The sequence below is a fragment of the Oryx dammah genome, unplaced genomic scaffold (assembly GCF_014754425.2).
Source record: "Oryx dammah isolate SB20612 unplaced genomic scaffold, SCBI_Odam_1.1 HiC_scaffold_25, whole genome shotgun sequence".
NCBI classification, from domain to species: Eukaryota; Metazoa; Chordata; class Mammalia; order Artiodactyla; family Bovidae; genus Oryx; species Oryx dammah.
In genome coordinates this window covers 25,221,444-25,244,839 of record NW_024070209.1, presented here as the reverse complement: position 1 = coordinate 25,244,839, position 23,396 = coordinate 25,221,444, and the positions used below count along the sequence as shown (strand labels likewise).

General features: G+C 46.8%; 1 protein-coding gene across 2 annotated transcripts in view; it reads left to right on the top strand.

The window, feature by feature from the left end:
- THADA (THADA armadillo repeat containing) overlaps positions 1-23,396 on the top strand; it is a 328,900-nt gene that overhangs the window by 274,330 nt on the left and 31,174 nt on the right. For both annotated transcript variants that reach the window (XM_040224708.1, XM_040224707.1), the window contains 4 exons: positions 221-339; positions 748-820; positions 2,725-2,878; positions 6,532-6,663. In XM_040224708.1, coding sequence (XP_040080642.1) covers positions 221-339; positions 748-820; positions 2,725-2,878; positions 6,532-6,663 — 478 coding nt within the window. The remainder of the gene's footprint in view (positions 1-220; positions 340-747; positions 821-2,724; positions 2,879-6,531; positions 6,664-23,396) is intronic.

Here is a 23,396-nt window from a genome sequence, read left to right as displayed (position 1 = left end):
TTTTTTAAGGAAAGGGCACTGACCTAGGAATATGGCGTCTGGCCTCTGATCTCAGTATGTCTTGTTCTCTCAAAGCTGTTAACAGGGGAAAAAAGAAGACAGGGGGAGCTTTCTGAAAGCTAGACTTCCTTATCCATACAAGTGATTATTTTATTTAGATTCTGAAGACTTTTTCCTGAGGTGTTTGTGTGTTTGTTTTCCCTGGCTCTGGCTCACACAGATACTGAAAATTCTCCATTGCCTGGACCCCAGTGAGTGGCTCCCTCAGACAGAGCACCGTGTCCATCTCAGCCCGAAGGAGTTCCTGCTCTGGACGATGGATATTGCTTCCCATGAAAGGTTTGCCCCAGCGCTTCCTGTGCAAACTCGGTACAACACGTGGTCCTGTCAGTTATTTACGTAGTGAACTTGAGCACAGCCCTGGCCTAGGGGCTCAGGTCTTGTATTTCTCTCTAAGTCTCAGGCTATGTTCTCAGCCCAAGCAATAAAATGAGGTCAGAGTTTCCCATTAATTACTAAAAGGTAATTGCTTCCAGAAGCATTTGTGTAGCCACGAGGTAGAGATTGTCAGTCTTCACAGCCACATGGAGTACAGACTGTCTGCAAAAACCATATATATATATATATATATATAATTGATTTTACTTATTTTCATAACTATATTTATTGAAGTGTAATTGCCTTACAGTACTATATTAATTTCAGGGTGATTTTTTGTTTGGTATGTCTTCTGGCTCACCTTTCTAGGTCTGAAATTCAAAGTGGAGCTCTGAGACTCACCTCCAAAGTGATTGCCCACCACATGCAGGTGTGTGACGAGGTAAGGTTGATTCCCCCATCCTAGGGTCTAGATTTCTCTTCTCTGATTTCCCTGGAAGGTGTCAGTAAAAGTAAGTCATCCCACAGGCAAAATCTGTGCCACGGTGTATAGCTTCTACAAGAACATTGTTCATGTTGATTTTTCACTTTGGTTATAACCTGAGAAGAATTCTGTGAGCACCGTGTGTACCATCTCTCTTCTTTTGTTCTGGGCACATTTGATTAGAGTCCATGAGGGTGACTCTATGATCCATTCATGTTATTTTTTAAGATTTCACATATAAGTGATATCATATGATATTTGTCTTTCTCTGTCTGACTTACTTCATTAATATAATAATCTCTAAGTCCATCCATGATGCTACAGATGGCATTAGTTTTCTCTTTCTGGGCTGAGTAATATTCCATTGTGTATATACACCACATCTTCTTTATCACGGATAAAGTTGATGGGTACTTAGGTTGCTTCCATGTCCTACCTCATGTAAATAGTGCTGCTATGCACACTGGGGTGCATGTATCTTTTTGAATTAGAGTTTTCTTCTGATATATGTCTAGGAGTGGAATTGTAGTATCAACGGCAGCTCTATTTTTAGTTTTTTAAGGAACCTCCATATTGTTCTGCATAATGGCCTTACCAATTTACATTCCCACCAACAATATAGGAGGGTTCCCTTTTCTCCACACTCCCTTCAGCATTTAATATTTGTAGACTTTTTAATGATAGCCATTCTAATTGGTGTGAGGTGATACCTCATTGTAGTTTCAATCTGCATTTCTCTAATAGTGGTATTGAGCATCTTTTCATGTGCCTGTTGGCCATCTGTATGATTCAATTTATATGAAATGTCCAGAACAGACAAATCCATAAAGACAGAAAATAGACTAATGGCTTAGGGCTGAGGGTAGAGGAAGCTGACAGGATGAGGATGATAACTAAAGGATATAGGGCTTCTCTTATTGACTGTGGTGGTGGTGATACACACATATCTGTGAATGTACTAAAAATCATTGAACTATGAATTTAAAAGGGTGAATTATACAGTATGTATATCTCGATATAGCTGTTACTATAAAGAAACAACAACAGGGTTTTGTTTAAACAATAATGTTGATTAGGATGCTGCTTTAAGTGTAACAGAGGGGAAAAAATGTAACAAAAACTCAGAAACACAGTGGCTTAAACCAGAAAGAAGCAATCCAAAACAGAGAGTGATTCGACAATATTGACCCCCCAGACCCTTCTGCCTTGTTGTTCTGCTGTCCTTAGCGTAGCTTTCATTCTAAGGTCCCAGATAGTTGCAGCAGCTCCTATCACCTTGTCGTCATTCAACTAGCAGGAAGGAGAAACCCAGGATGTGAGGTTCACACCTGTTTCCTTACATATGACCCACAATTGCACAGATACCACTTTTAATGGCATCCCATTAGTTGGAACTTAAACACATGTTATGCCCAACACAAGGGAGCCCGGGAAATGTAGTCTTCAGCTGAGTACCCACATGCCCAGGCAAAAATCTGGGGTTCTATTACTAAAGATAGAGAATCTGGTTTGGAGGACAACAGATATGGACTGCCACAGTCTTCCCCCAAAAGTTTTGTCTTTACCAAAGCTATCAAATACATCAGTGTTCTAGTAACCTGATTTGCATCCAAAAAGACTCCTGGAACTTGTTCTCTCATTACAGCGACTCCATATTACTGAAGGATCACATTTCCTTCCCTGGAGTTGTCTTTTTTCCCCTAGTTGGAATGGAAGAGCAGCTAATAAACCTTTCTTCCTTTCTCCTGCGCTGAGAGCTAACTTGCAGATCCACTGTGGTCTATGCTATGTACTCATCCCTAATTCCGTGTCTGCTCATGTTTCCTTTTCTGAATTAGTGTATGTACACTTTGTACTTTCAGACCAGAGACTTGGTGGGCCCCAACCTGCAGCAGTGGGTTCAGTTGGTTGTCTCTTCCTGTGGAGAGCATCTCCCCACAGAGTCCAGGCTGGCTGCTGCTGAAGTTCTTGCCAGCACTGCACCATTTTTCCTCACCAACCCCCAACCCATTCTTGGTAAGTGTACTGAGCTGCTCTCTGGCGGGGGTTGGGGAGGGATGGAGCATCCATTGTACCAAATGCACTAAAAAAGACATGATAGATGTCTAGGTTACAAAAGAAGGGAGGATGAAAGACGACAGCACTCACCATACCTTTTTATCTTTGAGCAATATTCCCATCCTCTCCGTTCCTACTCTAATTACTTTTCACCAACAGCTTCCTAACTGGCCTCTTTTCTTTTAGTCTTGTCCCCCAAGCCATTCTCTTTATGCTTCCAAAAGCCCTCTGTGGTCTTTCTGAAATACAGATCTGAGCATTTCCCTCCACTGCCTGAAGCCTTTGAGTGGGTGCCCATTGCCTTCAGGATGAAACCCAAACACTCTTTAGCCTGGCTCAGAAGGCCCTTCCTCTTCCATGCCCTGGCCGCCTCTCCTTCCTCACCTGCCCCCAGGCCCCACACGTCGCAGCGGGGAACAGTTCTCTAAACAAACTGCTGCTTGACTGACTTCTCTTTGTCTTTCAAGACAGCCTAACTCTCACCTTTCTTAGGAAGCCTGTTGCAGTGATCCTGATGAGAAATGAATGGGTCAGAGGGAAGAGTAGCCTTGAGGAAGAGAAAAGGCCAGGCTTGAAGGTACTTAGGAAGTAGACTCAGTAGGACTTGGTGTTGAGGTTACTATAAAGGGAACAGTCAAGGATGATTTCCAGGCTTCTGGCTTAAGTGACTGGAAAGACTGCTAGTTCATTTCACTGGAAGTAGTTTTAAGTTTAAAGCATCTTTGGAATCCCTGGCAGTCCAATGGTTAAGACTCCATGCTTCCACTACAGGGCCCATGGGTTCTGTTCCCGGTGATGGAAGTTTCTGCATGCTGCACAGCATGGCCAAAAAATAAAATAAAAAGGTTTAAGGCATCTTTGGGAAAGAATGGTAGAGATATTTTGAAATCAGACGGATGTACAGTTCCAACTATATTGTCCACATTCATGTCTCTTTCCTCGCTGTTACCCTCTATCATTCAATAGTAATAATTAGGAAAGAGCATCATATCAATGGAGGTTGAGAAAACCAAGCTTTAGGAAATCCAAAGGAATTGAAAAAGCTTAGGGGTTTTTGTTTTCACTTAAAGATATTTTTTCAGATTGTAGTGTTTTGTTTTTTTCTTTTTTTTTTTTAACTTTTTATTTTGTATCAGGGTATAGCTGATTAAGAGACAATGTTGTGATAGTTTCAGGTGAACAGGAAGGGATTCAACCATTTTGTTTTGTTTTAAACATAGGGTTTCATAAAAGGAAAACTCAGGACCCAGAGCCAAGTCTCAGTACTGACCCTGCCCCTCTCCTGCCATCTTACACTCACATTAACGACACTGGGATTCTCTTCCATCTGTTACTGGAATTCTGTTTTTGTACTCCTCCCCATGCGCAACCCTGGAGAATAAATCATGGTCCCTGCATCCAGGGAGCTTTCAGGATAGTTGTGGAGAAAAGATTTTCAGAATAAAAGAGAGAATTGCTTTTTCAGATGGTGAGTTTCAAATTTTAAGTGTTATCGAAGCTCAGACTAATCAAGTGTCTCATGTCCCTGGATCTCTCTGAGGAACAGTTGTCTTTGGTATCTTCCTTAAATTTTCTTCTAAGTGACTTTTAGGCATTTTTTTCACACCCACAGGGGGACTTAAAAGAGGAGCTGCTACCATTTTTGTTTAATCATTGGACCCAGAAGAATAAGCGCCAAGGTTTATATACTTCAATGACACTTCTCCAGGGAGGATAATATCATTTTGCAGCACATTTTCTGGGTGACTTTGGCTGTTCTAACCCAAGTTCACATCAGGAAACTGTATATGGAACAATGTAGAATTCCTGAGTGAAATTGAGTCCTGGGCAAAAGCCATTAGTTCATCATGAATTGCTGGAGCTGGTTAGAGCATTACCGGCAATGAGGAAGGAGGTCCGTGGTAGCTGATGGCCTGCAATAACATGAAAAACGGGTACAGAGAACTGAGAAGCAAAAGACATAAAAGTGCATGGGGATGAGGGAAGGACAGACCAAAGTTGTTTAAGGAGAAAGAAAAATTGAAATGGACTAAAAAGGAAGATTGAGGACTTTCAGTGTATAAGAAAATATTAAGAAGGGAAAATTTGAAACCCCGACAACAAATAGAATGGATAGATTCTTGAGAGAATAGCATTGACATATAATACGCTGTGTGTGTGCGTGCTAAGTTGCTTCAGTGGTTCCCAACTCTTTGCAACCCTATGGACTATAGCCCACCAGGTTCCTCTGTCCATGGGATTCTCCAGGCAAAAATACTGGAGTGGGTAGCTATCCCCTCCTCCAGGGGATTGTCACAACCCAGGGACTGAACCAGCATCTCTTAAGTCTCTTGCATTGGCAGGCAGGTTCTTTACCACTATCACCATCTGGGAAGCCCCATATATATACTACCATGTGTAAAACAGATAGCTAGGGGGAAGCTGCTATATAATACAGCGAGTTCGGCTCAGTGCTCTGTGACAACCTAGAGTAGTGGGATGGAGGGGAGGCTCAGAAGGGAGGGGATATATGTATCCTGAAGCTGATTCATGTTGTTGTACAGCAGAAACACAGTATTATTATAAAGCAATTATCCTCCAGTTAAAACATAAAAATAATAAATAAAAAGAAAAAAAATGAATGAAGTAATATTCAACTCCAAAAAAAAAAAGGAAAGACTGAGTAAAATTTAAAGCCAGATTTGTAACAGACCGGAGAGCACAAACCCCAGAGGGAGCCATTGCTGTTCTCAGAATGACTGAAGCGTTGGTGGCAGTTGTGGACGGATGTGGGAGAGGGTAGGAGCAGGAGAATTGTCGAGGCAGAGTAGGTTCCCCACTAAACAGGCAAGGGATGGTGAGCAGTGGTCTTCTGTGGTGACCCACCCCACCTGGGCAGCATGCGTCCTTCCTCTGAGGCCCTGCCCCCCTTCCCTCCCTCATGCAGCCCACCTCCCTTACACCAGCCCCCGGGACCTTGCCTCTGTGGTGAGTCACAGCCACGCGTTCCCAGCCCTGCCTTCTCCTTACCGTGTGTTCTCCACCTGAAGTCCATTTCGGTCGCTCAGGGGCAGACGCTCTCTGACCCTTCTCTGTGGTCCCCAGCAGCACCAGGCATGTGGACTAGACAGGATCCCTGCCCAGGGGGTGGCGGTGGTCAGGACATGGCCCAGCCTATATCGTGGCTCTTTGCCTTTTTTCGTTTCTTGCCCCCCACCCCCACCAAAGCAAAATCTTGATTGAAACTTTGCTTTCAGAATTTATAAGGTCAAACAGTCACTCAGATCAACACTTGGCTAGTTTCCCCAAAGCACTCTTGAGGCATAAAGTTTCATTCCTTAGAAATATGAGTCATTGTAGACAGCTAGGCCTGAGTCAGCCAGGCCATACCTTCTTGGGGGGCCTTGCCTGGGGCCAGTTGCCTCCAAAAGCCTTTCCTATTCCAAAGGACATTTCCAAACCTGCCCCCTTAGGGTCCTCACTGTTCCTTTTTATTCTGACTTTCAGGTCTCCCTTCCTTGAAATACCCACAAAAAAAGGAATAACTCATTCAGTACCAGATTTGAAGCAGTTATTTGTATCAGCCTGTAGATTGCGTCCTAGGTAATCTGAATTCTTTTTGGCCTTCTTAGGACTGCAGGATACGCTTGCTCTCTGGAAATGTGTCCTCACCCTCCTGCAGAGTGAAGAGCAAGTCATCCGAGATGCAGCCACGGAAACTGTGATGACCGCCATGTCACAGGAAAACACTCGCCGGTCAACAGGTACCTTGTTCTTATCTCTCTTTGATGCCTCAGAGCTCTTGGACAGGAGTTGACGCATTTTCTGTGAAGGGCCAGAGAGTGAATCTTTTAGGCCATTCAGCCTCTGTCTGAACTCTGCCATTTTAGTGGGAAAGCAGCCTAAGCAATAGGTAAACCAGTGAACATGACTGTGTTCCAATAAAGCTTTGTTTACAAAAGCAGGTGGCTGCCCAGATTTGATCTGCTAGCCACAATTTGCTGACACCTCCTCTAGGACATCATAGAGAAAAACTGCTTTACCTTCTCTTGGTTACATGGTCATCCTTTTTAAATAAGACCAAGCCTGGATTTTCTCTGTGGTCACATAATCCGGGAATTACAGATCCATCATCTGGTTCCTCCGTGCATTTTGAGTTGATCCTCCTCGTGCCTTGGCTCTTCATTTGGTGGTGACAGGAGGCCGGAGGGGAGTGGAAAGAGGAGCAGCCTAGATGAGTAGTTCTGAGTTTATAACCACTCAGCTCATAATATGAGCTTTTTTAGAGCTCTGGGCCCTGGTTACCTGTATGTGAGGGCAAGTGCTGTGAAAGCAAAAGGGAACTCTAGACCAAAGACAGAAAATGGACTGCTAGGTAGAAGGGACAGGGCTAAATGGAATAGAAGCAAGGTCACACCTCTGAACAAATGGCCATATGGGAAGGTGAGTGCTCTGGTAGACTTGGATTCCCTGCATTTGGGGCTAGACTTCAGGAAAGAGCTCTGGGCCAGCCATCCCAAAGGGGAGAAGGACACCATTTTGAGACAAGTAGTCACAAGCTGAGCAAGGAAGTTTACATTAATGGATAGCAGAATGGGAGGGGAAGCAGCCATATAGTGTTGGTACCTGATTCAGGGTCCCTCATTCCCCTGGGAGCTTCTTCTGGAATGTGTGAACTTCCCCATACCTGAGTCCTCCCTTATAATGGTCTGGTCACTTTTCTCTGCAAATGTAGAGGAAGCTAGTGTGTTAGTAATCTCCCATGATACTACTCAAGTTTAGCCAGGATCAGGACATCCTGATTTAGCCTCTCAGTGGGAAAACCTTCAGTTTGGCACTGCGAGCATTGTGTAAGCAGCCTTCTCCCATCCCTGTCCCAAGCTTTCAGAGTTCCTCATACCCCAAATTCTGCTATGAATGATTTATTCCTTTTTCCAATTATACATGTTCCTTGGAAGGATACATGGAGCACCCAGCAAGCGCTCAGTAAGCATTTGGTAGAATGTAATACTCACTAGAATACTATAGGACCCTCTCACCAAAGATGGCAAAGATCATTTCATGCTGGAATTCATAAGTGGACTTCTTCCCTCCTAGGGCAAATCTTTAGAGTATTTGCCCTACTACTTTATTTCTTTCCGAATTTTTCCAAGCTCATTACCATGTTCTCCCTCCTGGTTTTTCTCAAGAAATAGAAATCAGTAATTGTATATTCAGTGTTTTTTGCATGTACAGTTCCATATGTGAAAGCCTCGAAGGGTAAGTAATGTAAAAGGCTACTTGTCTTTGTATTCCCCATCTTGATCTATAAAAGAAGATTTGAGGTGCAAAAAAGACAAGAATCTAGAAAGATTAAATGTAGTATGTTACCCTGGACCAGATCTTGTACTGGAGGGGTGAAAAGCCATACAGAAAATGATTAGAATAGCTGACAACATTGAAATATTGTCTACAGATTAAAATCAATATTAAATTTCCTGAATCTGATAACCGTACTGTAGTTTTGTAAGAGTATTTTTGTTCTTAGGAAATGCACATCTGAAATATTAAGGTGGAGAAGGGCACAGTGACTGCCACTTACTCTCAAATGGCTCAGAAAAAATAAAATTGTGTAAGTAGTAAACACAAGTAGTTACTTTCTATACTTGTATCTTTTCTGTATGTTTAAAATTATTTCAAAACAAAATGTTTTTTAAAAAATCCAATTCCACAACTAGAAAAGACTAATATAGTATATATATTGATAGATCACCTGCCTGGTTATTGGGTATTCCACCCCCCAGTGTAACTTCTTTCACGTAAATTATGTGAAAACATCCTGCCCCACCTCCACCTTTTTTAAACACTCATTTTTAAAAAAAAACTCATTTTGAGTGAATTTTGCATCCAAAAACTCAAAGCCAAGCCAGATTCCTCACATTCAGAGATCTCAGCAGCATGACATCACTGTGTGAGGATATCGTTCACCGTGTCCCTGTGTGTTCTCTGTTCTGCCTGATAGCAATGCTTAGAACCTCCATAATGCAGCGAGGTTTTCTTAAGCAAAAACTGCACATCTTTCTGCTTTAGATGGAAAGTAACTGAGAACTGGGCACCACACCCTGATTTTTCACTCTAGTCAGTGTTTAGCCAGCTGATTCACTAGAACAGTATTGTCTTGTTTTGACATCTCTCAAGGATACCAAGCAGCTGATGGTTAAGTTTTCACATTCCTTGAGCATACGGTGGTTTTCTAGTATACTCTGCTACTGGCTTGCTCTTTGGTGTTCCAGGAGTCTTAAGTACATTGAAAAGGGTGGTGATGGTTTAATTGCGAAGTTGTGTCCAACTTTCGTGATCCCAGGGACTGTAGCCCCCCAGGCTCCTCTGTCCATGGCATTTTCTAGGCAAGAATCCTGGAGTGGGTTGCCATTTCCTTCTCCAGGGCTCTTACTGACCTTGAAAATGTGCTGTGTGTTGTGCCTAGTCACTCAGTTTTGTCTGACTCTTTGTGACACCATGGCCAGCCAAGCTTCTCTGTCCATAGGGGTTCTCCAGGCAAGAACACTGGAGTGGGTTGCCTTGCCCTCCTCCAGGGGATCTTCTCAACCCAGGGATCAAACCCAGGTCTCCTGCGTTGCAGGCAGATTCTTTACCATCTGAGCCACCAGGGAATTTGAAAATACATGTACATAATTTTGTCCTCAAATCAGTGGTTTAAAAAGTGCCACAGTAAAATAATCATATTAAATGAGGCTAATATTTAATGGCTTCTTTGAGAAGGCTAAGTGTTAATTCTTCTCCTCCTAAGAAAGAAAGAAACCATGAGGAGTCCTTGCTGCTGAGATCTTATCCTATAAATGACGGCTGGATAGGGACAGAAGAAGCTCTGTGCTCATACTGACAACCTGTTGGGGATGTGGAGAAGTTGAGGTGCATTTTGATTGTGGGGCCTGGGGGGGTTCCTCACAGTGGAGCTGCCCAAAGCAAGGGATAAGCTGCACACAAATGAGACCATTTCAACGTGGAGAAAAAAGCTGGAGCCAGACTTGAAGTTGAGGGCAACTTGAGAGCTTCCTAGGGAGCAGCTGGTGGATGTGTGTGGCTGGAATACAGGCTGAGGCCAGGGTTGCAGAGCAGGAATCAAAGATAGAGAAGCAGGGGCGGCCACCACACTTGCACGGCTTTGAATGCCAAGCCAAGGATCTCCACTATAGGTGAAGGAAGACTGGCGAGGGTTCAGACAGGAGTAATGCTGCCAGGAATGTGGACCTGAGGAGCTCTTTCTGGAAGCCTCGTGTAAGATGGATCAGGGATGAAGACGCCTCTGGTGGGGGGGTGAGACAGATCAGCTGGGAGCTGGCATCAAGCATCCTCGGGCTTCCCTAGTGGTTCAGACGGTAAAGAATCTGCCTGCGATGCCCAGGTTCGATCCCTGGGTTGGGAAGATCACCTGGAGAAAGGAACAGCAACCCACTCCAGTATTCTTGCCTGGAGAATCCCATGGACAGAGGAGCCTGGTGGGCTAATGTCCTCATGAGCTGCCTTGAGCAGTGATGCGATGGAGAGAGTGTGGGGTAGACTCAAGAGGATTTGGGGCTGTGCTCGTGGGCAGTGGGAGAGAAGGGAAAGCGGAGATGACTTCAAGGCTTCAAACCTGGGAGGTGTCCAAGAGAGGTACCTGACCACGCCTCTGGCACTGACGGAGCAGCGGGACTGGAGCGTTCCAGGAAGTGAGCCTGCCAGGAATCAGGAAAGGCACGTAGAGGCCACAGTCACCGTGATCTGGGACAGAGTATTCCTTAGGCCTTGAAGCCTCGGCAATGGAAAATGAGAGGGCGAGGGGGATCTGTGTCTGCTGGAGGAACAGCGCGCACAGTTGGCTCTGTCCTTCCCTCTCCAGTACACAGCGCAGCGCCCCTGGCAGGCCCAGCACTCCATCCCAGAGCAGCTGCTGGAACTGGTGGCTCTGGCTAGAAACCGTGGCGGAGGCCTGCAGGAAACCAGTCACTATGCACACAGCTGGCTTGAGGTAGAAGTTTGTGGTGTGAATTAGTTGCTGATTCTGGAAGGCCTGGAGGAAGTAACCTGGTGTTTAGACAGCCCTCAGGAGGGTGGATTTGTTGTTCACCTCTTTGCCTGCTGAGTTCCACTGTGTTCCAGCACGTGTTCCACCCGACACGGTCATCTGGAAGGTGGAGCTCCTTGGCTATTAATAACACTCTGAGCACCCCTGAGGCCCCCTCAGCTTTGGACGTGAGGAAGCCCCATCAATGGGACCTGCCCCTCCTCGATCACCTCCTCTCCCCTCTGCACCAGTCACAGCATGCTAAGAGGAACAGAAGAAATGGCGCACGTGGTGTTTCTTGCGTGCGTGTGCGCCAAGTCACTTCAGTCATGTCCCACTCTGCGACACCGTGGACTCTAGCCCAACAGGCTCCTCTGTCCTTGGGATTCTCTAGGCAAGGATACTGGAGTGGGTTGCCATGCCCTCCTTCCGGGAATCAAACCTGCGTCTCTTACATCTCCTGCGTTAGCAGGTGGGTTCTTTACTGCTAGCACCACCTGGGAAGCCCTGGGGCTCAAGAGGAGGGGATTGAAATTCTCAGGAGGGAAGAGACAGTGTTTAGGCAGGACTCCAGGTGGGGCAGCTCCTCACTCCTGCCCCTGCTCTGGCTTGACATCAAGCCCTGAAATGCTCTGGAAAGTGCTCTCATGGCAGATGCAGGAGACACTAAAGGCCATCGCTGGGCTGCTCATGCTTCCGGGGCTCTCCGCTTCCACCCAAGCAGCTCACTCACTCCTGTCTTAAAGATTCATACCCGAGGATTTCACATCAGAGCTCATTTGAACAAGCGCTTCCATATGAGGCAAAAAAACCCAGCCTGGACACTGTTTAAATTGGAATCACTAGATTTGTGTGACTGCGTGAGGCAGAGTTCCAGGTGGAAGCAGCAGGGGAGGCTTGTGAAGGTACAAACTTCAACCGCCTGTTTAGGAGGAGAGGGTGAAAGGCACCTTCAAAAAACAACACACCCAGAGGTGTAGAAGATGGCCAAAATTCAGCAAGTTGAGGTTATTCCATAGCCTTAAAAAAAAAAAAAATTCTACTGAAGTGTAGTTAATTTATAATGTGTTAATTTCTGCCGTACAGCAAAGTGATTCAGTTATACGTACATATATTCTTGTCATCTTCTTTTCTCTTGTGGTTCATTACAGGATACTCTGCTGTATAGTAGGACCTTGATGTTTATCCATCCTGTGTATGATAGTTTGCATTTGCATAGCCTTTTTTTTCTTTTTTAAGAACCCTTTGTCTCTGATACACGGTGTCTGCTGGGTCTCACTTGATACAGTAGCATCAGACTTGAAAACTCTAGGATAAGAGGACGGAGGGTCTGACCTGAGGGGTGCTGCAGAGATGGCTGAATCTAGAGGCCTGAGGTGGAACCCTGCATGCTCACCTTGCAGAGGGGGTGCTCACTGTGGTGGGGGTGGGGGTGGCTGTGGTACTCACTGTGGTACCCCCCCTGCAGGGGGCTGGCCTTCTGAAGCACCCTCCTCAGGCTCCTCACCTTCTCTGGCTCAGGATCTCCCTCTATCCCTCCTCTTCCAGCTTCAGCCAGGGAATGCCACCTGATTCAGAAACCCTCCTTCCTTTCTTTGTTTCTGTTTATGAGATTCAAAAAAAGTGTCTGATACCCAGCAGTCGCTTTGGTTGATGCAGGAAAAGAAAGAAGCCAGTTAACAAGGAGGTCCAGACCTCAAACCACTATCAGTGTTGAGGTTCAAGAATGATGACCTTGTGGTAGGAACTTTTCTTTTGTTTTTGTTTTTTTAGATATAATTGACATAAAAGGCAGAAGCTTTCTTATGAAGAGAATGTTATAAAAGAATAAAGGACTTTTGGGAAAGAGAGAGATACAGAAAAGGAGAGAGAAGCGAGCACACGTTTCCTCATGGACATGAGCGATGGGTGGTTCTTTTCCTTGGAGTACTGGCTCCAAGGAGTTCTCATCCCTTCTTTCCACCATGTCCCCACCCACAAAACAATCATAGAATGCCTGCTCATTCTGCCAAATAGAAATGTTTAGGGGTGACTCCCTAAATCCCACCTTCTCTGCAATGCCCCCTATGTTCCAAGATCTCCCCTTTTTCTGAACTCCTGCAGCAATTTGGTTATAAACAGCCCTTGATTTCCTACTCTTTTATCATTTGCTCTTTCATACACTTTACTTCTATCTTCCCAACTAGCCCATGAGTTTAGAGACTGTCTTCTATTAGGTACACAGTAGGTGGTCAGTTGGTGTTGATGGCTGATCTTCCACCACAATAGGCCGCCTACCAGTCGGTAGCTGCGTCATCAGTCGTGAGTTCCCTGAGTATATTAGAGTGCCCTTTGAAACAACAAAGCTCCAAAACGGGCAGACTGACCCTCCCTGCTAGGACTGGCCCAAGGCGCTATGCGCAGTGTTCATTGCTTCCGAGGATCTGGAGAGGCCGTCTTTGTGCATGACTCACTGTCTGGGGCTTGTGGGGTAAGAATTGGCAGCTCCGCAGGACTGTTTGGTCCTTCCTCACTCACACCTCTCGGGTCTGAGTCTCAGACTCCAGGGCCAGGGAGCCAGCCTGGGGACTGTGGGCTGTGGCCCTGGGGTAACCAGGAAACCCTGCCTGGGCCTCCAAGCTCTGCACGAGGGCCACAGAGATCCCAGAACACTGATGGTGCTTAGCAGGGAGGCGGAAGAGTGTAGACAGGAGTAGGATCTAGAAGACTTGAGACTCAGAGGTGAGAGAACTAGGCAGGAGGCAGGTGGCCATGTCTCATTTGTTGGGCTAATTGGAAACAGTTACACAGCCCGGGCAAGGTGAGGAAGAAGAGAGCTGACGCCTGGTCAGTTTCCCCCGAGACGTGTTCCTCCCCCTACCACACACCCCCGCCCTCACGCACAGACACACACACGCTGTCATCACCACACAGAGCCCTGGGGACCGCATGAGAGTGTGAACATGGCTCACACGCCCCAGCCGGGAGCAAGCCGGGAGGGAGACCGGGTCACTGTGACATTCATTACACAACAGCCCTGCGGTGGCCGCTCCATCAGCAAAGCCTGAGGCCCACAGGCTTCGTGCTGAGCCACAGACAGCTCCGTCCTGGAACTTCCGGAGCCACCCGCAGCCTTGTGCCTGGCAGAAGGCCCTATTCTTTTCCCGGTTCCTGCAGGTTCACAGGGTCCGATCCTCTGGGTCTGGCCTCCCTCCTGCCTTGGCTTTCCAACAGCTTCTTTCCTCTTCTACTCAGATACACTGTCTCCAAAGTGTCTCTTCTGTTCCGAGGCCCCCGAGACTGGCCCCAGCCTCCATTTTAGACAACCTTTAGGCCCCCATGAGTGTCATCTCACATGCAGGTACCAAATCCCTGTTTCTCGAGAACAGTGACCACCACGCTAGAATTCCCTCATAACTGCCTCTAAGCAGTTATGTCCCTGGAGACCCAAATGTCCCTGGGGACAAGCTAAACTTCCTTGCCTCACTCATTCCTTGTGCGTATTTTTAAGTTCTGAATTGTTTTCTCACTCCTCCTCTTACTCCTACATAGATAAACCACAGGTTTTTCTTTTACTATTTAAGTATGAGGCCAGAAGTGGTGACATCACGCATATTCATCCAACAAATATTTGCAAAGTGCCTGTCCACAAGGTTTGTTTCACGTGCCAGTTCAAGCTACCAGGATCTCTCACCTGGACATTGGCGAAAACCTCCAGCCTGGCCTTCCTGCCTCTGTTCTCGTCTGCCGGCAGTCCACAGTCCCTGATGTTGTTGAAGGGCCCTTCTTAGGGAACAGATCAGAGGATGTTGCCCCCCTCCTCAGACCTTCCTTTCCTTCTCGGAATAAAACCGCACTCCTGAAGTAACAGACAAAGCCCTCCCCAGCCTCACCCCTGCCCCTCTCTCCAGCCTCATCCCCTGCTAGGCCCTCTCCCTCTCTCTCAGCTCCAGCTCCCTGGCCTCCTCTGGGGGTCCTGTGACTCACCAAGCCTCAGGGCCTTTGCACTAGCTGAGCCCGCTGCTTGGAATGGTCTCCACTGGCCCCACACAGTTGACTCCTTGTCTTGTCCATCTCAGCTTCAGTGTCATACCTGCAGAAATGCCTTGACCACACCACCCAGAGTACAGTTACCACTCAATCATTTGCTGATACTTCACCCTGCTGATTTTATTCTCTGCGTGGTTCTTGGACCGTCTTATTATTTTACTGTTTACTTACCTTGTTAGTTGTCTCTCTCCACCAGAATAAAGGGCTTCCCAGGTGGCAGTAGTGGTAAAGAACCCACCTGCCAACGCAGGAGATGTAAGAGATGGGAGTTCGATCCCTGGAGGGTTTAGGATTTTTGCTTGCTTTGCTTGTTACTGTATTCCCAGAACCTGGTACATAACAGATGCTCAACAAAAATCACTCTTGATGAGCAATGGAATGGAAGGATGTACAATCACAGTAGTTAAACCCAATAGAGATTAGTATTTTTAGAAACGACTTAAGGTAGAAGAGGTAGAGCTGTGTGGATGCTCAGCTGTAAAGTTGCCCTGAGATGGTGGGCCCTTGTTCGGGTGGGTTAACTCAGCCATAGTTAGACCCACCTCTTCTGCAGTGGCAGTCCTGGATTAATTCCCCCTCTCCCTCCCATTCCATCCTGTCCTTTACTTGAGCAAGGGTTTCATCTGCAGGGGCCTCGGGTCAAGCATGGGGCTGGCCCTGGGAAATGCCCAGCCAGGGAACACCTTTCAGTTGATCATCAGGCTCTGGTCAGTGGACTGGGACCCGTGCTAAATGAATCCATCTGGAATGCAAACATTGGTGGCTGCAGCTCTGAGAATGAGGGCTCCTTCTTCCTGGGGCCCTGGTCTGGCTGTGTAGGCCAGGACAGGGTGGGCCAGCAGAGGAGGAGAACATTTCCCTCTGGAGGCTTCTGCTTCATTTTACCTTTTGTGATCTTCACAGCCACTCTGTGAAATAGTTCACTCTCTTCTCCATTTTATTATCTTCCAAATTTCTCTGAATTTCTCTGAAATTCAGAGAATTGAAGTAATGGACCCCTATTGGCTAAGTTTCAAGTTGGAGTTCAGGTTCCTGTGGTGACAAAGGCTTTGCACTCAACACTTCTTCTAAGACAGGAAAAGAAGTCTAAGCCGAGCTTCTAGGTTTGGAACCTAGGAGTTAATAGAAAGCAGACATTGGGAGTCTTCTAAACTCACTGCTGTATTTAAAAAAGAAGACACTGGAATCATAACCCAGGAGAATGGATTGGAGACCCAAGACTTCAGACACACAGAATTTGTCCTAGAAAAGGGAATAGAAGTTGTGGCGGCTGGGGCAGTTGCAGCCAGATGTGGTAGGAGGTCCTTTGTGAATGCTGAGTGTGTCTCCATTTTCCTGTCCTTCCTAGAGAAAAGGAATCACACGATCTGGGGGTTTTAGAGCCTCTACTTTACAGCTGGGGAAATGGAAGCCCAGGTAAATAAATGATTTCCCCAGTGTTACATAATTAGTAAGGAAATGAGGCCTAAAACACAGACCCCCGAGACACAGAAAAGCACTTCTCTCCACTGCTCCCCAAGCCACTATTAATTTATAGAAACGAAGTGACAGAAATGCCAGGTGCCCACTGAGAGTAATCCAGACTTCTGGGTTGGAGAGAACCCATCACGGGTAAGATTGATGCTGTCGCATAAGGCAGAGGAAATGGAAGGTTCCTTGGAAGAGAGAGCTTGGAGGAACTCCAGCATCACAGGGGTGGGAAGAACAGAGTGTTCTATGAAACCGGGCATCTCCCAGCAATAAAACCACACCCTGCCATCAGCCCTGAGATTCTATGGCCTTGCTCCCTCCCGGGCCTTCTCCCAGGGCCATCTGGATGTCCATCTATATTCTCAGTAGGTTCCAGGAAGGAAACACAACAAGTTAGGAATTGCGATGCTAACTCCCAAGCAGGCCCCTGGCATTGCCTGGGCAGAGGGTGAGGGGAAATGGCTGTTTAAGCAAAGTAGCTGAGCAGGAATTAGTTCTGTATTTTCCCATTTATTCCTTCAAGACTATCATGCTTGATCAAGGCAGGAGCCCCACACACCCACCACAGGTTCGGTGGACTGACCCAGCAGAGCCCCAGTTAGCACGTACCAAATGCCCTTCCCATCCGTCGCTGTCCCAGGAATCCTGGGCTCCTGACGTTCACCTGCGTCTCAGTGAGTGTGTCACTGGCAGCCGCCCCACTGATGTGCAGAAGCAGATGCAGACTAATGCTCTGGTCTTAAATCGGAGCAGGTTACCACCGCCATGAGGTACCTTGCTTCCACCTAGTTGCTAGGGTGATGGGATTGTTTCCATGGCCTCCCAGTGACTAAGCCTCAGAGGGACAACAACCGGCTCCTCTAGAGGAAATGACAGTCATTTTTGCATCATTTTGCCTCTCCTGTTGCTGGCTCGTGAAAGCTCCAGGGGCACAAGGTGACGGCCCCACGGGTAATGATGAACCCACAGTCTGGGGCTCAGGCCATATGGTGCTGGTGTGGGTTTCATCTTCCCTCTTTGTCAGGGCGAGCCCAGTGCCCTGTGATCCTCATTCTCCTGCTCATGGCCTCAACTCTCCTCTTCTGCGCTTTTGTTCCCGACCTCAGTAGTCGCCACGTTCCCCCGAAAGGCCATGTCAGGATGTAAGGGTCCTGTGTGCACCCATGTATGCAGTCTTCGCTTTTGAAACCTAAGCCAGTTGCATGAGTTGGGGTCCCTTCTCTGACAGGGATGACCAGAGACGGCCCCCATCTCCATTTACCCCTGCGCTGCTTAGGACGACTGAGGCCAGCAGCATCCCCAGCCTCCACCCCAGCTTCGGGCCTGACTCCCACTCTGAGAGAGGGGAAGTCTCTTCCACTGTGGTGAGCACTGACCCATGTTCTTCCCAGCCCTACCAAGTACTCTCACCGACAGACTTGCCAGAGGACATCTTCTTCTGGTCCCAGCAACCAAAGGATGGTCTAACACAAACTGTTACAACACAGCTACTGCCTGAACAGTCACATCTGGCCTCCGCACTAGCCCCTCATTCCTCAGCATCCTGTCAGAGACTTGTAAGGCCCTCATCCTGCCTACGAAACCCTCAAGCCATGTTCTCAAGTCTCTCAGAGTGATAGCCTGGTCTTCCTTGGCCCTGCTGCTTGTTTTTGACTTTAAGAATCCATGTAGCAGGAGCTGGTGTAGACAGAACAAAAGGGGAGGTGGCTCTGGTAATGACAGGGCATCTCCAGGAGTGTTTTTATCTGTGTGCACAGGAAAGGGGTGTGTGTGTGTGTGTCTGTGTGTGCACCTTTAGATCATGTATGGGTCAGTTCAGTCGCTCAGTCATGTCCGACTCTTTGTGACCCCATGAACTGCAGCACACCAGGCCTCCCTGTCCATCACCAACTCCTGAATTCACTCAGACTCACGTCCATCGAGTCGGTGATGCCATCCAGCCATCTCATCCTCTGTCGTCCCCTTCTCCTCCTGCCCCCAATCCCTCCCAGCATCAGAGTCTTTTCCAATGAGTCAACTCTTCGCATGAGGTGGCCAAAGTACTGGAGTTTCAGCTTTAGCATCATTCCTTCCAAAGAACACCCAGGGCTGATCTCCTTTAGAATGGACTAGTTGGATCTTCTTGCAGTCCAAGGGACTCTCAAGAGTCTTCTCCAACACCACAGTTCAAAAGCATCAATTTTTCGGCACTCAGCTTTCTTCACAGTCCAACTCTCACATCCCTACACAACCACTGGAAAAACCATAGCCTTGACTAAATGGACCTTTGTTGGCAAAGTATTGTCTCTGCTTTTGAATATGCTATCTAGGTTGGTCATAACTTTCCTTCCGAGGAGTAAGCGTCTTTTAATTTCACGGCTGCAGTCACCATCTGCAGTGATTTGGGAGCCCAAAAAGATAAAGTCTGACACTGTTTCCACTGTTTCCCCATCTATTTCCCATGAAGTGATGGGACCAGATGCCATGATCCATGTATGGGTTGGTGGATTATAAATCTGTATGCCTCTCAGGGTGGCTCTTTGTAGACCATACACAGCAGCAGTTAGGAGGTAAGTATATCAAGAGGAGTTCTGAGGAGAGCAGGATTTTAGGAGATTATGGTCTGGCCAGTTTTCTGATGTATCAGGACTGAGGAAGGACGAAGTGTTCCCACCATCATCTAAGTGAGAAACTCCTCACTGTATTGCAGTAATTCAGCTTTTCCAAAGCGATTTCTTGTGAAGTTTATGCACAGGAGTGAGGGCGAAAGCATCAGGTGAGAATCAGAGACAAGTGTCGGTCTTGCTGGCAGCTCACCTGCTCTGTCTCTTCGTCTCTCTGTTTCCCTCTCTACCCTCCCCCACCTTCAGCTGAAGTGCCCCAGTTACAGGAACACAGTTAAAGATCTTAGTTTGGGGCCCATCTTAAAATGGACTTTCTAAAGTATTTTCTTGGGGTTTCAGACGGGAGACAGCTGACGTATTCGCCAGGGTCTAGATTTGGCACCTGTGACAGACCCAAGTGAAAAGCAGCCTAAATGAATGAGCGGCGTATCCCTCCCTTCTCACAGAAAGGCTAGTGGACGGCTGAGGTGCCACCGCCATCAGGGATCCACACTCCCCTTCTTGGTGCCCTCCCAGTCTCAGTCTCACCTGTCCCTCTCATGGTCCAAGACAGCAGTTCCGGCTCCCACCGCCACATCCACCATGTGGGGGGCGGGAGAAAGGGAGTCCCACACACCACTTCCGTGGCACCCCGTCAGCCAGGACTTGGCCGTGTGCCACACGGCTCGGCACAAGAGGCTCGGAAGTACGCCGCCTGTGCAGATAGAAAGCCTGTTCCTATGTACGGAGGGGAAATTGATCTGGGGAGATGGGACCATCACGTCTCGCCATTTCCCATCTTCTTGTTTTCATATAGATGCTAATTACTGAGTTCCTGGAAAGTTCTGGCCACTTGCTAATCGCCAGGGACACAGACATAATTAAGATAGAGCCTCTGGCCTGAAGCTATTGGGAGTTTACCCTCTCAGGTGTTATTTACTTAAAATCAACAGGGTTTCCCTGTATTTGCATCCAAATTATTTTTTTTAGCAACTCATATGGCCAATTTTGTAAGAAAAGGAGGTTAATCAATAATCTACAATAAGAATTTTAATCTACGATTTCTCACTGCCTTGATAAGTTTAATTGCTTATCTCTGTTACGTTTCTTAGAAACACACATCACTCAAATTGCGAACAAACTTTATTAGGAGGCAAGATTACAAGCCTTGCAATGGCAATATCCATAGCTAGAATTTACTGGAAAAGTATCTCTTTAATGGGGAAACCACACTTGGAAGAGACCCAAGAATGGAGAGTAGGCGAGAGAGTCCCAGGGTCATCTCTTTACATATATCTTGCCTATTCCTTCTGTGCTTTTGCCCATATTGGTCTTGTGCCTGGTATGTCCTCATTTTGTTGTGGTTAATTGCCAAGTGATGTCTGACTCTTTGCGACTCATGGACTATAGCCCTCTAGGTTCCTCTGTCCATGGGATTCTCCAGGCAAGAATACTGGAGTGTGTTGTATGCCCTTATCTACTAACATAAATGGTAATGGTTCCATAAGGCCCAGCTCCAGGTCCTTCTTTCCCACAGAACCTTCCAGGCGTTTGTATTCTCTTTCCTTTTGTCAGACTCACACTGCTAAGGTCTTCCATTGTTTCCTGGTTATGATCCCACCCACATTATCAACTTCTTAAGGTCAGGAGCCTTCATCAGAGCAAAAATGGGTAAACTTCTCAAGTCACTCGTGTCAGGCTGACATATGGTCCTGAAGCATGTTTTAGTTTTTGGGGGTGTTTTTTTGAGAGAGAAATGAAGACACAAGATTTGAGGTGGGCAGCTCCCCATGGGTCCGAGTCCCCTTCCCAGCCTCATGACAAGTCCAAGGGTTCCCAGTGATCCAAACAAAGCTGGGTCTTTAGATTAGGATGGATTGACAGGGGCTCCCCAAGCCATCCTGTCTCCTTACACTAGAAAATGAAATTTTCCTGATCTTTTTCAAAGCCAGTCATGGAACATAGTGGTTCTGCTTCAAAGTCACCAGTGTGTTACTTTTTTTTTTCAAAAGAAAAAGAAAAAAAAGTCAGATTCTTACCCTCTCCTCCTCCTTAATCTGTTCCAAATGAAAGCTTCGAGGAGGAAAACTCCCAGAACCTACCGTGTTCGGCAAATTGGTTTCTGCTGTGAAGCGGGGCTGGGCTGGGGAATGGAGTTAGGAAAATATATGGAATGTGACGTAAAAGATTCAGTTTGTGTTTGGAAAAGGATTCAGGTTGTTTTCAGGTTTTGAGTTGCAGCTCGGGAGAGTTTGAAGAAGCAGCATTGAGCGCCAGCTCCACACGTGACCCTTACAGCCTTTGCGGGCTTTTCATTCGGCTTTTCCTACCTTGGCCATCCCGGTTCAAGATGCCTGGCTTGGCAGGCTGGCTGGGGAACCTTCCTTCATAAATAACTCCCTGGGAAGATAGGAGTGATAACAGACTTTAAGTGGGAGCTGAACTGCCTTAAGCACTTAGGAAAGGCCATGCAGAAGTCTGGTCCAGGAACTTTCCTTGCAAAGGCACACGAATGCTCTTCAAGTTTTCAGTTGGGTTACTCTAATTTTATTATTCCTCTAACCTCTGTAACCAGCAGGGTGATTGAGGCTCTGATTGTGAGCCCTGTTTTTATTTTGCACACACTATTTTTATACTTTGAAGCTGTGGTTATAAAATATACACTCAGAAATGTTGGCTCTGTACCCACGAGACCCCAGAGGCTCTCCAGACGCGTGGTGACAGAGTTGCTCCCACAGGGCTCCTCCCCCGGCCCTGGCCTTTCAGGGAGGGACAGGGGACAGCAGCTGCTGTAAGAGACTGGTTCTACCATGAGCAGAGTTCTGACCAAGAATTTTACATTTGACTCTGAGAAATTGGCAGGTATATTCTTCTACCCTTGGGCAGCAAGAAAATCAAACCAGTCTATCCTAAAGGAAATCAACCCTGAGTATTCATGGGAAGGATAGATGCTGAAGCTGAAGCTGCAATACTTTGGCCACCTGATGAAAAGATCTGACTCACTGGAAAAGACCCTGATGTTGGGAAAGATTGAGGGCCAAAGTAGAAGAGGGAAGCACAGGATGAGATGGTTGAATTGCATCACCGATTCAATGGACATGAGTTTGCACAAACTCTGGGAAATAGTGAAGGACAGGGAAGCCTGGCATGCTGCTGTCCATGGGATCACAAAGAGTCGGACACGACTGAGCGACTGAACAACAAAAGGCACAACAACGGGGCAGAACCCTTAAAAGCAGAAGTTCCAGTTTCAGACAGAAAATTCAGTTATCTTAATGTGGACAATTTTTCTGGCTCCCATCTTCCTCACCATCCATGCAGGAGGTGTGAGCCTTAGAACACTTAGGTAAAGACAATAACAAAAAGCAGCTTCGTCTGCGTATCACTGCCATTAGCCAGAAATGGTTGTCAGTTCATGTCACTCTAGAACTCAAAGACTGGGCACAAGAAATCATCCCAAGTGCCAACCATCTTGTGTTCTATTCTGCCAGTTCCAACCCCTCCCTCCATCCTCTTGCCATCTTTTCCCTCAAGCTCCTCCCTACCCTGTCCTTCCTCTAACCAGAAAACATCTAGGAATCTCCTGACTGTTTCTACCTTGGCTCCAAGCAACGCTGGGTCTTTTTGAACCGACTTGTCCATAAATCTTAGATTGTTTTTCATCTTTGAAAAAGCCGCTTCTATCAGCAAGTCATTATTCACATGTCAGGGGCAGGAAAAAGTTCACTGAATTTCAAACTTTAATTTCTTTTCACTCCAGTTTACATCTACTCCCCAGAAACCACAGTATTTTTTTTTTTTAATCAGTCCGAATAGCCAAGGTACCCCGTGAGACAGCCTGCTAGAACCAAGGCCAACCACCTGGGTATGGAGGAGGGCAGGGGGTGGGAGAGCAAGCTTAGGTTTGCCTAAATGAGAGTGGGCTGGCTCTAACCCATGGGGGAAAATAATTTCAGCTTCTCAGAGAACAAAAAACCTACTGGTCTCACTTTAGAGTGATGGTTTGGAAAAACAGGTAATATAATGAAAAGCTCAACTTAGCAGTGACTATAAATTACAAATAGGCAATCCAGTACAATATAGCTAATGAGCTAGAATATACTCCACTTCCATGTTATAACAGCTAAAGGAGAGGTGAAGGGAGAGTGAATTTGGAGCCGATGGGAAGAGAAAAGAGGAAAGGAGAAAGAGAGAAAAGAGGAATGGGGCAAAGAAACTAACTCCCACACCAGGATCTGGCTCTTCCTGTCTTTCTGCTTTGTGATCCTCAGCAGACTGACTTTTGACCTCATGCTGGTTGTCATGGTTACAGGATACTGTTTGGATCTCCAGATGGCTGCTCAACATTCTAGGTAGGAAGGAAGGAGCA